Raw genomic sequence first — 15,863 nt, 5'->3', positions numbered from 1 at the left:
CAAGGACATTATAAATGAGTCACAAAGAGGAAACGTGTCTTCAACTAACTGATGCAACCTCTCTTGTTGATGTACAGCAAAACTAGCCAGAGAAATTTTTTAAATACACATGGCTATACAAAATTGCTAGATGGATTTGTAGGAGATAAAATTGAAAATAATTAAAAATTCTATCAAAACCAACAGTTAGGTTTCAATATGATAGCTATCTTTTTAAAAGTGAAATATCCTTAGATAGAAGAATCTATAAAATCTTCACAAAATTTAGAAACATGCCAAGGAACACTAAAAGACCTTAAATCAGTGTGGACAGTACAAGCATTATTAAAAGTCTTCATGTAGCCTGAGGGCAGATTTACTGGGAGGAAAGGATAAAAGTGGGGTGAAGGAGATGGAAAGGGGCTAGTAGGCAGCAAAAGAGGCTATAGCTTCTCATTAGTGCTACTTGTTCCAGCACACATTCCCAGACTAGTGGCAAGAATGTTACACAGTCTTAGTCAATTCTCTTCCACAGATCTGCTGAATATATTCTTAAGGAGACTTGCAAAACATTAATACTTATCTACAAGCCACTAACAAATTATGCTCCCTAAAGCATGGCCTGAATGTCTTTTACTCTATAGAGTACTGTGACTCTGGAGTCACATAAGTGCTCACCTGAATAAATATGGCATGCTTTTAATTTTCAGTGCAGTGTTTTTCAATCTTGCCAGCTACTGCTTCAGAAGTCAAAAGCAAAGAACTCACCAAAATAGCACTAGAGGATTTTGACACTTTTGGCAAGCCTTGTACAGCTGGGCACATATGACAGTGAGATCTTTCCCATTACTGCGAAGCCCCTCGCAATAAATCACTGAACTTTACATTTTGTATTAAAGCTTACTATTTGAAAAGTATCCTTGCTGGCTATGGTGTGAAAAGTTCACAGAATATGAGGTAGTAGGTTATTTCCTCATTGAAAATATTGAAGTGGGCAACCAACAAAGGAACAACTGGAAAGGATGAAGTAATGTTATTAAATATAGAATGCAAATATTCCTGAAATTTAACTATAATTATTTAAATACCATTTCAGAGATGAAGAAAAAAAATACCTGGCAATAACTGAGGACCTCCATAAGAGTTTTCTGCTGATCTCCAGCGTAGGAAGCTTCAGTGTAGGAAGCTTCAGATACAATACTCCCCTTTTTCATTAAAATAATAAAAAAAGAGTGTAAGCTAGTAAAACATACATGGTCTTAGGATATCACATTATGCCAATAAATCCCAACTTCAAACCTCACGTTATTTTAGCCTACTCCAAAACACACATCCCCAAAGCAGCTTTTCAAAGTTAGTCAAACAAAAGAAAGTTAACTTACACATTCATAGTCTGGTTCATACTCATAAATGACACTGTCACTGTCTTCATATTCTCCTTCCCTCGTTCTCATCTGGGAAATAACATAAAGAACTTTTAATGTGTTGAATAATGAAAGAATTCAAAATATAAACTACAGAGAGAACCTGCTAGGAATCCAACTTGGACACTTTCAGCTGTAGCTATATTCGCTCCCCTGGCCACAAAAGGGCGCAAGAAAGCGAGACTTAACACAGTCATCTCATTTTGTGCTGTGGTTACGTCATATGAATACTCACCTCACTTTTGTTTTAAGAGTATCTTATTCTGGTTCAGTATAAACCTCTTGCAAATTTATATAATAATATGTATTTTTATTTGGTTATTTTAAGGCCAGAACTCTCTCATCTAAGTAGATATGTACTATATAGCTAGGCTTATGAGACCTGATGTAAATTTTTACACTAATTTTAAAAAAATCAACCTGAAAAAAATGTGTATTTATTTCAATGGGTATAGCTCTACACGCAGAAGCTGTACAAATGTCTAAAAGACCTGATTTTCTTACTGCTTGAAAACTGGTTTTAGTCAGGAATCAACAGTGCCACCACCTGGACAATTCTGACAGTTTTCTTCTACTGGATGTAAACAGTTCTGGCCCACCATACATCATAGATTTTGTGAGTCTTACTGTTTTGTGTGGGTTTTTTTTCCTGTTTGTTTTGTTGTTTTTTTTTTTCTAAACTAAGTCATATTTAATCAGATCTTATTTTAAAGAAGAAAAAAGGGTGGGGGTGTTATTTTTGTTTCTTTTACAACAGGCAGAATTAAACAGAGTGGAACTGCTTTTATAGCATTAGAGACAGCCCGACTGTTGTAATTTAAGAATTAAATATGGTGACATGAACTAAGCTTCAGACTATCTTAAGTTAAAAATATGTAGCCTGTCTTTGGACAGAATTGTTCATGGAGGCAAATCCTATACAACATTAAGTTAACTCATATTATCCTAAATTGCACAAACAGATTTTTACTGAAAAAATAAGAGCACGTACATGAGAAATTAGTATTAAGTCACTCCCCACTGTACACTAGCTGTTGTTATACACATATATAGTATCCAGGACAACAAAGTTTTACTAGAAGCTTCCATGCACTACACTGATATCCTACCCACACTTCTTCATCAGGATGTCATCAAATGAGTGTATAAAAGTGAAGGAAAAATTACATTCCCGAGAACATGAAACTGGCCTCAGAACAAAAGGCTACTGTTTGGTGAAACATACCACATTCTGTCCCACAAGAGTAGGGGCAAGTCGTTTTCTTTTATTATGTGAAAACACATAATCCATTTTTTCAGGGCTGTGACTATTTCCTCTCTGCATACTTGCAGAATGGCTCATTTGTGATGCCACTCGTTCAGCTAGCACTGATAAGCCTTCGCTTCCTGGAAAAGCGGAGAGAAAGCAAAGTATATCACAGCAGGTTTCCCATTGCATTAAAAACATTTCACTACAATAAACATGCACAGTCACCCATTTTTTTTTTTATTTACGAACTGGTTGGTTATTAGAAAATTGTTTACTAGCACATTATTAAACACTTACTAATCCAATTTATTTAGATCTGAAATTATAAATTCAATTTAATACTTTTTTCTTCCAAACTCTCTCCAGCCTCCATTTCATTTGCCTTGCTTTTCACTGTTGATTCTCTGTTCTCATTCCCATGTCTGATTGTACAAAGTCACAGAATTCAAAACTCCAACAAAAACAGTTAGCTGAAATTCAGGAAACACACCCGCAATGTAAAACAGTTCCCATTTGTTTAGTCCTCAGCTGCCCCTTCCCTACACTTAGCGGGTGTTGTGTGCTGTCCATCCCCCCTCCCTGTTTTGTCACTGAAGCACTGTGCAACAAAAAAGATCTGCTCCAGGTATCTCCTCTGTTGAGCCAGTGTAGGCCAGGGACCACCAAACAGAACCTATCCACAAGTGGTATAAAAAATGCCTCCACCTCTTCACATGTGGGCCTGGCACACAGGTAAAAAGCCTTCATCCCAGTTTATCACTGCTCCCTCCTAACCCTTCTGAAGCCCACATGATTGCCAGACCTACCTTTTGAAGAATGTTAAAGGATTTTCAGTTAAGAGAGAAGGCATAGACTACTGCCAAACCCGCCTGTCCATCATTTACGGGTTTCTACCTCAAACTTTCAGGAAAGGGCTATGGCAGTTCTTTCTAAAATAAAAACACTGTTAAGAGGGGAAGAAATGGGGGGGGGGCTGGAGAGGGGAAGGTAACGACTTCCACTTGAGTTCTATATATTTTAGCTATAGATGGGCCAAGCACTACATAGATAGCAAGATATAGGTAAGAGAAGATTTTAAAAGACAAGTAAAGCTTAAGAAACTAAACAACACCATGGAAGGTTTCTGAGAAATAAGGAGAAAAACTTGGCTGGCATAAAAAGGCAACACCAAATCTCCACCATACTATCTGCTGTAAAGGAGCTTTTTGGAGCTCAGGACAAGCTGAAAAAGTATGGTGGGGAAGTTCTGTGGATACCTACAGAAAGTTCCTCCCAAGTAAAGCGGCTGCATAAGAAAAGTTACAGGGTACTTTTTACTACTTTTACAAAATAATGGAACTAATTTCATGGCCCTACTGGAAAGTAGAACTAATATCTCGGAAGAGAAGGAAGAAAAAACAGCCAATGGGACAGGGACAAGCCAAGAGCAATAATGAAAAGCAGACCACCACTTTTCTTTTATGCGCTAGAAGAGGAAGGGCTGGGGGCAGGACAGAAAAGTAGTAATATATTTAGTATCATAAGCCAGAAAAAAAAAATTTGCATTAAGAGCCCAGACAAATATTGTAGCAGAGTTGACAGATGCTACCTAGGCAAGATCTGTGGTAGATTTAGAGTAGTGTCATTAACATCATTTTGAAATCACAATCAATAATTGAGTAATCGTAGAATGACCGAGGTTGGAAAAGACCTCTAGGATCATCACGTCCAACCGTCAACCCAGCACCACCGTGTCTCCTAAACCATGCCCTGAAGTGCCACGTCTATACATCTTTTAAATACCTGCAGGGATGGTGACTCCACCACCTCTCTGGGCAGCCTGTTCCAATGCCTGACCACTCCTTCAGTGAAGAATTTTTTCCTAATATCCAATCTAAACCTCCTCTGATGCAGCTTGAGGCTGTTTCCTCTCATCCTATCGTGAGTAACTTGGAAGAGACCAACACCAACCTCACTACAACCTCCTTTCAGGTAGTAATAAAAACACATTGGCAATTACTTAATATTTGTTCTCGTAGGTGAAGATTAAAACCTACCTACCCTCCCACCCAGCTTCAGAGTTTGCTTCCTTTCCCAGATCACTTCATCCCTCTGTCCCCACCGCTCAGACCAAGCTAGCACTCATTTTCTAGCACTAAGGACCCCAGAACTGGGAGCCTGGGAGATGGCAGCACCCTGTGGGACCAACACCAATACAAGCGAGAGGACATGTTGAAAGTAGAAGGGGTGCAGGGCAGCAGGATTAACACACTGGCACAAAGTAGTCCCTCAAACTTCAGATACTTTCTGCAGCCAAACTAGAATGCCACTTCACCTGGAGAAACATTAGGTCCTTGGTTTAATTACATTTTAAACATATTGTGCTTATGTTAAATTAACCATATTTCTCAGCTTCCCAAATTTAGAGTTAGGCACAAATACGATGACTAAAAAACCGTGCCAGCAAAAGTGATACTGAGTTTGTGGGCATAAATGGGTAACATAATACATAGCACAATAGAAGTGTTCTGCAACTGGTGTGGAGAGATAAAGACCTAGGTCTGCATCTTAACAATGCTGAGCTTGCGCTGCTAGCTAAGTATCTGCAGGCAAGAAGATGAGACAAAAGTAAAACAAACTAGTTTGGACAGACAGAACTAGATCTGAAGAAAAGGCACTGCTCTACAAGATACTAGCTTAAGATGGTGGTTAAATAAAAACAATCAGAGAATTTCAGTTCAAAGAGTTAAGTTCAACAGTCCTATTGAAAATAAACGTGTCATGTTTTGGTCATATATCTCACTATACTCAATTGTTAGCATAGGTATTGTCTAGTTAAAATCTACAACAACAGAAGCTGTAAGCCCAAAGATGTCAAGACTATCTTTTACCTTTTAAAAAATAATCACACTCACTCATCATGATTTCTTTGTTGATAAAGAAATAATTACTATGTCCTGAAACCAAAGTTCCACAGCTGTCTATGACAGTTTCCTGGGCAGGATTTTTTTTTTTTAAAACAGAGACAAAACCCAAAGTAAACCATCCAAACCATCCTCCGCCCCAAATATGTTTTTAGACATAAATGTACAAAAAAATTACAGTATACTCTACTGTCAAGTAGAAGACCCAAAAGATTAAAGGTTCTCAGAAGCACCTAACAACACTAGGAACAGATATAACTTGACTCTGCTGAAGAGAAATATTGGTGAGATTCTCCATAAAGTCAACTGGCTGGAAAAAAAAAACCCAAACCAGAAAACCACCAACCAAAAACTAAGTGCCTGCACTTAGTTATAGTAATTTTACTTGCTAACTTGTAATACTGCTACTGGACTTAATAAATGCTAACAGCTATGATTAATTTTTGTCTGGGCCAATAAAGAATTGAGTAAGATTTCTGAAACACTTTGATATTGCATGTTAAAATAAATACGACAAATTACAATCACCAAACGCTACTTACAGCTAACAATTTATCACCTTAAACAATCATCTTACTGTCATTGCACATCAGTATCCCCAGTGCTCTACTAAATTACACTGGACAGTTTATCTAAAAACCTCATTTTGGGGGTTAGGTTCTTCCGTTACATTTATTTTCCAAATTGCTTGTTAATTTATTCCTAGGTACACTTACTTTATAAGTAAAAAACCTGTCTTTAAAACATAATATTTTAGTGGCTTCACTATTAATAAAGACCTCTAAAGTAATAACTAAAAAGGTCCCTCTTTTTAAATGCACTGCCAAGCAATTTCTCTAAAGTAGCTTTCTAAAAAAGTAGGTTTTAAAGATATGGGTAACACAGAAAGCATTCAAGACAGCAGCACTGAACAAACATCATTAAAAGTAGCCATCAACTATTAGATCACAATAAAAATGAACAGTAATTACCATAAGCAAGTTGAGCCACATGGTGAACACTGTTTACTTCAGAGTTTTGTTCCATTGACATGCAGCTTTGTGCAGACAGCCCATTTTCTCCATGGTCAATAATCACTGCTTCATCATCATCCTCAACATTCCCAGAAACATAATCTATTAGCATATGCAGAAAGAGAAACAGATGAGACTAGACACCATTCTGTGTATCAAATGACAACTGTAGTACTTGTATCATGTTTAGCATTATCTGAATTGTACCACAGGCTAATTTAAAACGAGTTTCACTTTAGCCTCTAAACCCAAAGTCACTTTTAAACACAGGCATTGAGGTTTTAACATGCCCTAGAAGGGATGCGGCTTAGTATTGCTTAGTTGGCAGGATTCCTGAAACTATTCAGTACCCAACTCTTCCTACAGTGTCCAGCTTCGATGGGAACAGTGAAGAGCCAGTAACAAGCACTTCCGAGAACTCCACTATTTACATTCAAGCATACAACAAGCATATTCATTTGGTTTTAAAATTTTACTTTCATAATCAAGAAATGCTTAATACACTTGAAACAAATCAGTCTACAAATCCTAACTGCATATTTGGTATTCAGGTCAAACCAAACATTGCCTCCCAACGAGATGCTGTGCAGAAACACTGAATGGCAAATCACCAGCATCAATTTTTTTCCAATTAAACACACTACATCAAGAAGAAATGTCCTGGTTTCAGAATAACTGTAATACAGCTAGATCTGGTGGTTTTGGGAGTGCAAGAGAGGGTGTGCAATTTATTCCTGATGAAGCACATTAATGGAAGAATCATACTGTGAACCACTAGTTTGGAAATAATCCTTAAATTCAGCCAGCACACTTGCTTAGTGACACGCTAACTATATGAACACGTGCCATATTTTCCACAGGATCTCTACCCTGTTTGGTGCACAGGATGGACTGAGCTCCAGCAAGCAATCAGGGCTGTATGAGCACAACAGCGGTCTGTTTCTTCACTTTTATAGAAACAATTCACTCCAAATCCTGTTCCCTTCCCTTTGTTCTAAGTTCTTAAGAGACCAAAAGGTGGGAAAGCAGCTGAATTCCACAGGTCATGAAGTTTTCCCTCTGGCCAGTACTCCCATCTAATCCAGAAGAAACAATACAGCAGGGTTGGGATTTGGCTGTCATCAGATTATGAAAGATTTCACAAAACTGAGGATATGTTCAGAAACGCTCATCAATTGCCATGCACTCAATAGCTATGTTTATAGTAGTAATGAGGCCAAAAAGCTAGCTGGGGCATAGCTGCCCTGCAAAATGTAGTTTAGATCAGTGGTGTCATGGTTTAGTCACACTCAGCAACTAAACACCACGCAGCCATTCGCTCACTCCCCCCACCCCTGTGGGATGGGGGAGAGAATCGGAAGGGTCAAAGTAAGAAAACTTGTGGGTTTATTATTATTACTGTTTTATTTTACTTATTAAACTGCTCTTATCTCAGCACCTGTTGTGAGGGTTTGAGTGGCCACAGTGCTTGTCACCTTCCTTGTCTGTCTTTTTAGATCCAGAGGCCTTTTCTTCCCCTTGGGGGTACTGAATAGTGTTAAACAGGGCTCAGTAGGCATGGGCCAGGCCCCAGCACATTGCAGTGATTTGTATCTCCGGAATTGCCTGGGTGACAACATACTTCCTCCAAATACTCTACTAATTTTTCAGGATTCTGCAACTGTTCAGGGGTTAAGTCCCATGACACTGGGGGTGCCCACCATCTTAGGCATTTGCCCACACTATCCCACATACTCTGCCACCCATAACTATCAAGCCTTGGGGCAGATCTCTGTATTATATCCTTAAATTGCTTATTACCCTTAGACAGAACAGAAACAATCTGCCAAAGAAATATCAACAGATGAATCTTAACTACCCAAGGATGTTCAAAATACTGAAAAGTTGTTGTAATGAACGAGGAGGCATTATATACGATGGTGCCTAAGGTGCCATTCTGTACTTCCTCCATAAAAAAACCTCTCAGAGGAGGAGATATAATTGCTAATTGTCTCCACAAGGTGGTACCCAAAGTACAGTAATGACTTCCATACAAGACCCAAATAACTGATAAAGCTCAAGGCCAGTGTTTTAATAACAAATCTCCCAGGCAAAACATCTCTAATCACTGCACAGCAAACTACAAAAACCAACACCAATCTTTAATATGTACTTCAAAATCTGCATGGTGTAGATCTGATAAACTAATACTGAGAACAGATGAATCAATGCTGTGACCAGCCACTGTTATTATCTCAAACCCTTTGTGCCTCACATCAGGTGCCAAAAAGGATTGTCTTGTTTATCCCCAGTCAGCAACTAAACACCACGCAGCTGCTTGCTCACTCCCCCCACCCCTGTGGGATGCAGGAGAGAATTGGAAGGGCCAAAGTAAGAAAACCTTCGGGATGAGATAAGAACAGTTTAATGATTAAAACAGTAAAAATAATAATAAAACGAAAATAATGAAAGAGAAAGAGGTAAAACCTTGGGAGGAGAGAAAAAACCCCAAACAACAAGTGATACAACCGTTCACCACCCACCAAACAACACCACAGGCCCCAAGCTGCGATCACTGCTTCCCCCGCCCAACTCCTCAGTTAATACACTAGGCATGACGTCCTATGATATGGAATATCCCTTTGGCCAGTTTGGATCAGCTCTCTTGGCTGTGCCCCCTCTCCTCCCAGCTTCTTGTGCACCCGGCAGAGCATGAGAGGCTGGATGTCCTTGGCTAGTACAAGCACTACCCAACAACAACTAAAACATCAGTGTGCTATCAATATTATTCTCACACTAAGTCCAAAACACAGCACTATGCCAGCTACAGTGAAGAAAATTAACTTTATCCCAGCTAAAACCATGGCAGTGGTCATGAGCTGGGATATGCTGCTTAGGCTCAAAGAACAGTTCTTGGCCCATTTTAATTAGCTGCATAGAAGTAAACAACAGGACTACTGAACTTAATTTAGATGCAGCTTTTAGCAAAACATTCCAGCGATGTTCACTGACTGAAGTTCACTGCAGGCTAACATGAGTTATTTGCATGCGTTGAATTATTTAACTGCCTCACAGGCACAAATTTCTTTGTTGACAAATTTCGTATTCTACCTACTCTGGGAGAGAGTTAACTGAGAGTCAGGAAAAGTGCATCTGGAATGAAGCAGCTGGGAACAATCCTCTCTGCCTATTTCCCCAGCCGGTATGCCAGGTTACTGTATGGCCTGAAAAACATCCTACTTACAGCTGGGCCTCTACTGCCCTGCAATCATCTTTCTACCCCTAACTAGATGAAGTGACACAAGCTGTACACTACCTGTGCAACCATACAATGCATATAATTTACCTGTACATTCATAATCTTTGCCACAAATCTCATGCCTCACTTTGGCTCACAGGAAATATGGCAGGCAAATCAAGCCTACCTGGTCAGCAACTATGTCCCTCCAATCTACAGCAGACAGAGCAACGTGTATAGAAGAGGGAAAATTCTGTGGAACCAGCATGTAGCAAAGTCAAAGTAGCTCCAGCTGGACTGGAGGAAGGCCAGTATGATAAGAAGCCAGGAGACTTTCTACAACTGGTTGATACTGAAAGCAAAGCTTAATTTTTCATACCCCTGCCACCCTCCCTTAAATAAGTTTCAAAATCAGAATTTCAACAGTGCTGTGGACTCTAGGCATAAAGTCTTTCCAAAGTCCGTAGCTACAGCAACTCACAGCTGGAGGATTAACATAAACCGAACAGGAAAATACAGAACAGAAAAACACCTCACTTCCAGAAAATATCTAATTAATTACAATTCATTTCTACAATGATGAGGCAATGTATTTGATAGATTGATCATCAAAACTGATAGACTGATCATCAAAATGACAGAAGCAATGCAGCAACAAGCACTAGTCTCTCAAAACTTTTAACCTCTAAGATGGTGCTCAGGATCCTCCTCATCCCCAGGGCTTTTAACTTCCATTACCTGTTGCTGAACATTGTTGCTCTCATACACGGAAAGGAAATCATTCCCTCTTCAGAATGGCACTCTTATGTAGGTAGTCAGGAAATTAGAATACACAACCCATTTCCATGATGGTTTCTCAACATAACTGGTCACTACAGTAAGGAAAGCTGCTCCAAGAAACATAGACCCACACGGTTTATACCAAGCACTTCCTTCGTTTTCCTAATGTATCCTAGTTACCCTGCCTCTAAAATCAGTGGACAAATTTAAACGTATTTCCTGTATATTGGCTACATTCACCAAAAGAGAATGTCTGTGCTCAAAAATATTTTATTTGGAAGGCCTGTCAACAAATACTAGTTAGTTTAAAAAAAAAAAAAGGTATAGGGAGAAGTAGTTGTCATCCTATAGTTCTATGCATATCTTATTCAGGTCAGGGAATTAAGCAACGCAACGTCACTACTGTAGTCATTCTTACATGTGAGGAAAACTTTGTTCATTTAAGTACAATCCTCAGACCTTCAAAAAGTTGTCACAAAAGAATTCCAGCTATTTACTCATAACCTTGAAGAAACTGCACCACAACTTAGTCCTGTAAGTAATTCTAAATATTTCTGATGCTTCTTAAAAATGCTAGCAATACAGAGTAATGCCATACATACAGCACCAAACAATGTGAAATACATAGCAGTCTCCCTCAAGTAGAAACCAAACTGCCAGATTCTGTGATTAATATCTGCTCCTGAAAAAAAAGAAAATGAAGCCATCAAGATAATTTTTGCTTGTGACTTGAATGAAGATGCAACTGCATTTCTTATGCCAAGTTAATAACTTCATTGCATTAATTAATTCCACTGACACAAAATACCTTGACATAGATATTTAGACATTTCCAGTAAGTCTTGAAAGAAATTATAGATTTTTTAAAAGTGTGATTAAGAAAATATTTTAGGTTTATCTATTTCAAATAAGGCTTTTACAGTAAAGTGAATTACATACAGTACGTACGTATAGTACGACTTATTAAATAGGCTGGTTTATCCAATCACTGAATAAAGTTATCAGTTTAAGAGAACTCTGACTTTCTGTTTGAAAACTGAAGTGACAATCATCTAACATTAGAAAACATAAAACTAATTTCCTTTCAGACTCAACGTATGCTCTGGGTTATATGGTGTAGACTATGACTTATTATTTTCAGTAAGGCAGTAGGATATGCTATTATAGAAGGGATATGTTCATAAAAATGCTTTGTACAGAATGGTAGCTGTAGAGCAGTGCTGTGAAATGACCAAATTTGAAAGCCAAGATTAGAGGTGCTCTTTTTAACTTAAAAGCTGTTTACATTCACCATTTAGAATTCTTTCACCAGGAGCTCTTCTTTGCTTCTGCACAAAATCATCAGGTAGCAGGCATTTGTAGAAATTTAAAAGGCACTTGAACTTGAGCCCAGCTCTCACTGATTTACATGCAAAAATGTCCAACTGTGCATCTAATCCTGCATCAGAAGTTACATTACATAAAGTTACAGCTTTTTATGCAGCAAAATAAAACCAAGCATCATAAAGAATTTATTTAAAATAACCAATAGAGAAATATATTTAGAAGTAATTATGACTTGCAAATTTTCTCTCCTCTTTGGAAACTCTTGTCGTTTGATCAACATACTCCAGCAATAAAATGATTGCTTAGCTTTTTACTACTGGTTGGTCACCTGTCCCCAGATTTATAGTAGCATAGGTTTTGGTGAAAAGAGCTGAAAACAGAAGAAAAATGTGAAACCTAAGAATGAAGGATTAATAGAACCAAATTGCAACATAAAGAAAATCCAGAGGGGGACTGGAGACAGGGGGGGGAAAATGGGCAGATGACCAAAATAATTTAGAGATGGAAAGATACTGATATTAATTGAGAACTACTGAAAACAAACAAACAAAAAACCACAAAAGCAAAAAACCCCAAACCAAACATGAACTCAGAGTTAAAAAGAAAAGAGAAACAAAAAAGCCCCTAAAAATCTGTAGCAACTAAGAATTACATACCAAAGCAAATCAAGCAAAGCAACCCTACCCAAACAAATATGAAGGAACTTACCTGGGTTTAAACTAAGTCACAGAAGGTGAGCCGCCTAGCATGAAATTGGACCGCAACTAGATCCTGCTCTATTTATGGCCTGACACTTACGCTAACATATGCAAAAAAAGCAACTACCACGAGGGAGAGCATAGGGATACCAGTGTCATGATGCCTTTCAGGGGTAGTTATCATCCCATCCAACCTTCAGGTAACTGCATATTAACTCAATCTCATTGCAGGCGTAACTGAGAGTTTTAAGCACATTTCTGCATATTATGATAATCAAAGCCACGAGCACAGAAGTACAACCAGATCTGATGCATCAGCTGAAGTCTGAAGACAAGCTGACAGACTACTTTTCTTTCCCCAAGTACATTGCTAATAAATACACCACATACGCCAGTGGGATAAGGCAGGACTTGCACTGAGTCAGACATTATCTAATGAATGCTCTCGCTTATTGTGGAAACAGAACTTTAGGTAACCAGAAGGTATGGAATGGTAAAGGGAGGAGGATGAGTGGGCTGAAAGCACTGAGTAGTACTAAATCCTATCCCAACCTCTACTACCAAGTTCCTGGGGGCAGCTAGCAAAGTCACTAAAACAAAATCAAACTTTTCACAAAAATGCAATGTTTTTTCTTCATTTTCTAAGAGTTCAGTTAGACACATCTCTGTATTGCTGCAAACATGATCTCAACAGCCATGGAAGCTATGTGTAAGACGAACTAGATTTTATAAAGATGCTTAGATACCGCACTTGGAAAAATTGGGTACCATCCACCTCAAGTTGCATCCTTTAATTTAGCATACTTCTGAATATTTTATCCTTAATCTCTGACAATAGATTGTCAGAGAGAGACACCAGAATACTCTACCAGAGATAAAATGCTTATCAACACTCTCTGAACACTGAAACAAGAGCTAATTTAGAACACTATAGTCAGCATTTGCATGACTGAAATGTGCAACAGATTAATACAACGGGATCTTACATTGAGCAAATACAAACCAATTACTATAGTGAGAAGCAGAATAATGAAACCAGATTTCCCATGGCTTTAGGTCTTGTATTTGGATTACTGAGATGCTAAGAAGATCAAAACTCGAGGTGAAACAAGTCTCACAAAGAAGCCTCTAGTAAGATTTGAGCTCGTACTGCACCTTTTGACTGAGGAATATTATTAACGGCACATCTTTTCTATTGCTGAGGAATTTAGAACAGTCTTAATGCTTGTTAAGATTACCGAGTTATAGACAAAGCCAACCGGGAGAACAAAAAATTGAGGACAAAGGAGAAGGAACAGACACTCACCGCACTACCCTGTATGTGTGCTTAATCAGGAGTATACGATGACTGCTAGGCTCCCACCCTCCTACATCTCGGTCCTACCCATTTACTTCCTGCCGACACTTGCATAATTGCACAGTGAACTGGCTGAAGCCTAACCGTGCCAAAGTGGAAACTATTTTTTAGCCAGAAAAGCTCCCTGAACCATGAAGCCACACAAGGAAATTGGGCATCTGAGCAAGAGCCTGGTGGAACTTCTTGAGAGGTCTGTGACAGCAACGACAAGCTAAATGAGCTTAAACTGATGTGAGACTGTATAAACATTACTCCTTGGAAGGGCAAGGTGAAGCACGTAACCAACAGAAATATACCTGTTTTGATCCTACGTAGATGAAGCCTGTACACCTCTAAGACACTACAACACATTAAGTCTTTGAATGGAAAGATGGTTAGATCAGGCATCTCACTTTAGGAGCATTACTCATCTCTGCTGGTAGTCAAGTTTTGTATCTGAGCAACTGCAGCACTCGGGGACCTGCCAGGGCCGAGACACCGCTGCTCCACAGCGAAGCCTCCCCAGCATTTGGGCATTACGCTCACCCACCATTTGAACAGACTAAGGAAAGCAAATACTTCCCCCACCACAAACCGTGAAACTGCCGCTGCCACCCTCCGGCGTTATACTATGAGGTAATCGAGCCGCGGCGGGGCCACATTACTTCTTCCGAGCAGCAACTTCCCCGCGACAGCCCCGCTCCCAGCACAGCCGCCCACGGCCGCCCCTCTGCCCTTGGCTTGGCTGCGGAAGAAGTGACGCTGCAGCGGCGCTTCGGGAATACGCGTCCCAGGAGAAAACCCGAGCGCCGCTGACAGCCCGAGAGCGCCCGGGGCAGGGGGAGGGAAAGCGCAGCGCCGCCCGCCCACCGGCTCCGCTCCGCGCGCGGATACCGTTCCCACCGCCCCCATCCCGCGCAGCTCCTCCAACCGCCCGCTCGTCCGCGCGCCCTCCGCGCCTCGAGCCCCCCTACTGCCACTGACGCAGCGGCGACGGGCGGCGCCGAAAGCCAATGGCGGCAGCTCGCCATGCCGGAACTGGCGAATAGCGGTGGGCGCGATGGGCGTGGCTTGGCCGGTGGGGCAGGGAGCGCCGGGGCCGTTGCGAAGGGTGAGGGAGCGGTCTCCGTGCTTCGGCCGCTCCTCTGCGCCCCGTCTGCCCGGTTGCCAGCCCCCTCCCCCCCACCCCCCCACCCCCACCCCGGGGGAGCGGCGGGACGGGGGCAGCCGGGAGCCTTACCCTCGGCGGACATGGCTCGGTGGGGCGGCGGAACGCGGGGTCGTGTCTCCGGCGGGTAGGGCGGCGAAGCGAACGGGGGCTCCGGCACAGGCAGGTGGGGCTGGAATGCGGCGTTGGAAACGGAAGCGGCTTCTCCGACGTGAGCAACAAACTGTTTTGAAGCAGTGCGGCTGCGCGCTGGGCACGGGGGCGCGCCTGGCAAACGGCAGCCGGAGGCGGTGCCGCCCTCTCCCTCAGCCACCCTCTCCCTCAGCCGCCCGCCCCCGCCCCGGCGCTGGAGGTGCGATGCTGGGCGCCGGCTCTCCCGTTACGGAAAGTGTCCCGGCTTTCTCTGTACTCCACTTGTTTCCTTGGCACTGCCATGCTCGCTGCTAGCCAAGGCCTGGCCGAGGGCAGCGGGCTTGGTTTCACGCAGGCTTCTCTGTCCCCAGGAGGGTGGAGGGCTGCCGAGCTGCTCGCCGAGTCTTTGCGGGAGGATAAACCCGTGGGAGACTTCAGATCCGGGTTCCCAGATCCGGATCCCCAGTTTTCAGCATACAGTGATGCCTGGTTATCTTACCCCACCATCAGGTTTGGGTTTCGTTCTTTGCAAACCACTTGTAATGGGAGAAATCCAGTTACAGAGGGGTACAGGTTAACAGCTGCAAATGGTGGTCTTCACAGAACTGTATGAAGTCAGGTGTCAGGGCTCTGGTTCA

The 15,863-nt window shown here is 41.3% G+C and overlaps 1 protein-coding gene across 1 annotated transcript in view; it reads right to left on the bottom strand.

Moving 5' to 3' along the window:
• The window catches only part of BEND2 (BEN domain containing 2), a 36,266-nt gene extending 20,937 nt beyond the window's left edge, over window positions 1-15,329 (bottom strand). Inside the window, exons 1-5 of the mRNA XM_075096288.1 lie at window positions 15,166-15,329; window positions 6,527-6,670; window positions 2,629-2,789; window positions 1,362-1,433; window positions 1,095-1,184 (exon numbers count right to left, since the gene is read on the bottom strand). Coding sequence (XP_074952389.1) covers window positions 1,095-1,184; window positions 1,362-1,433; window positions 2,629-2,789; window positions 6,527-6,670; window positions 15,166-15,178 — 480 coding nt within the window. The 5' untranslated portion in view covers window positions 15,179-15,329. The remainder of the gene's footprint in view (window positions 1-1,094; window positions 1,185-1,361; window positions 1,434-2,628; window positions 2,790-6,526; window positions 6,671-15,165) is intronic.
• Between the last annotated feature and the right edge of the window lie 534 nt (window positions 15,330-15,863).

This window comes from Phalacrocorax aristotelis, chromosome 1 (assembly GCF_949628215.1).
Source record: "Phalacrocorax aristotelis chromosome 1, bGulAri2.1, whole genome shotgun sequence".
NCBI classification, from domain to species: domain Eukaryota; kingdom Metazoa; phylum Chordata; class Aves; order Suliformes; family Phalacrocoracidae; genus Phalacrocorax; species Phalacrocorax aristotelis.
Note: the sequence above shows the minus strand (reverse complement) of the source record. Positions and strands in the feature narration are given on the sequence as shown.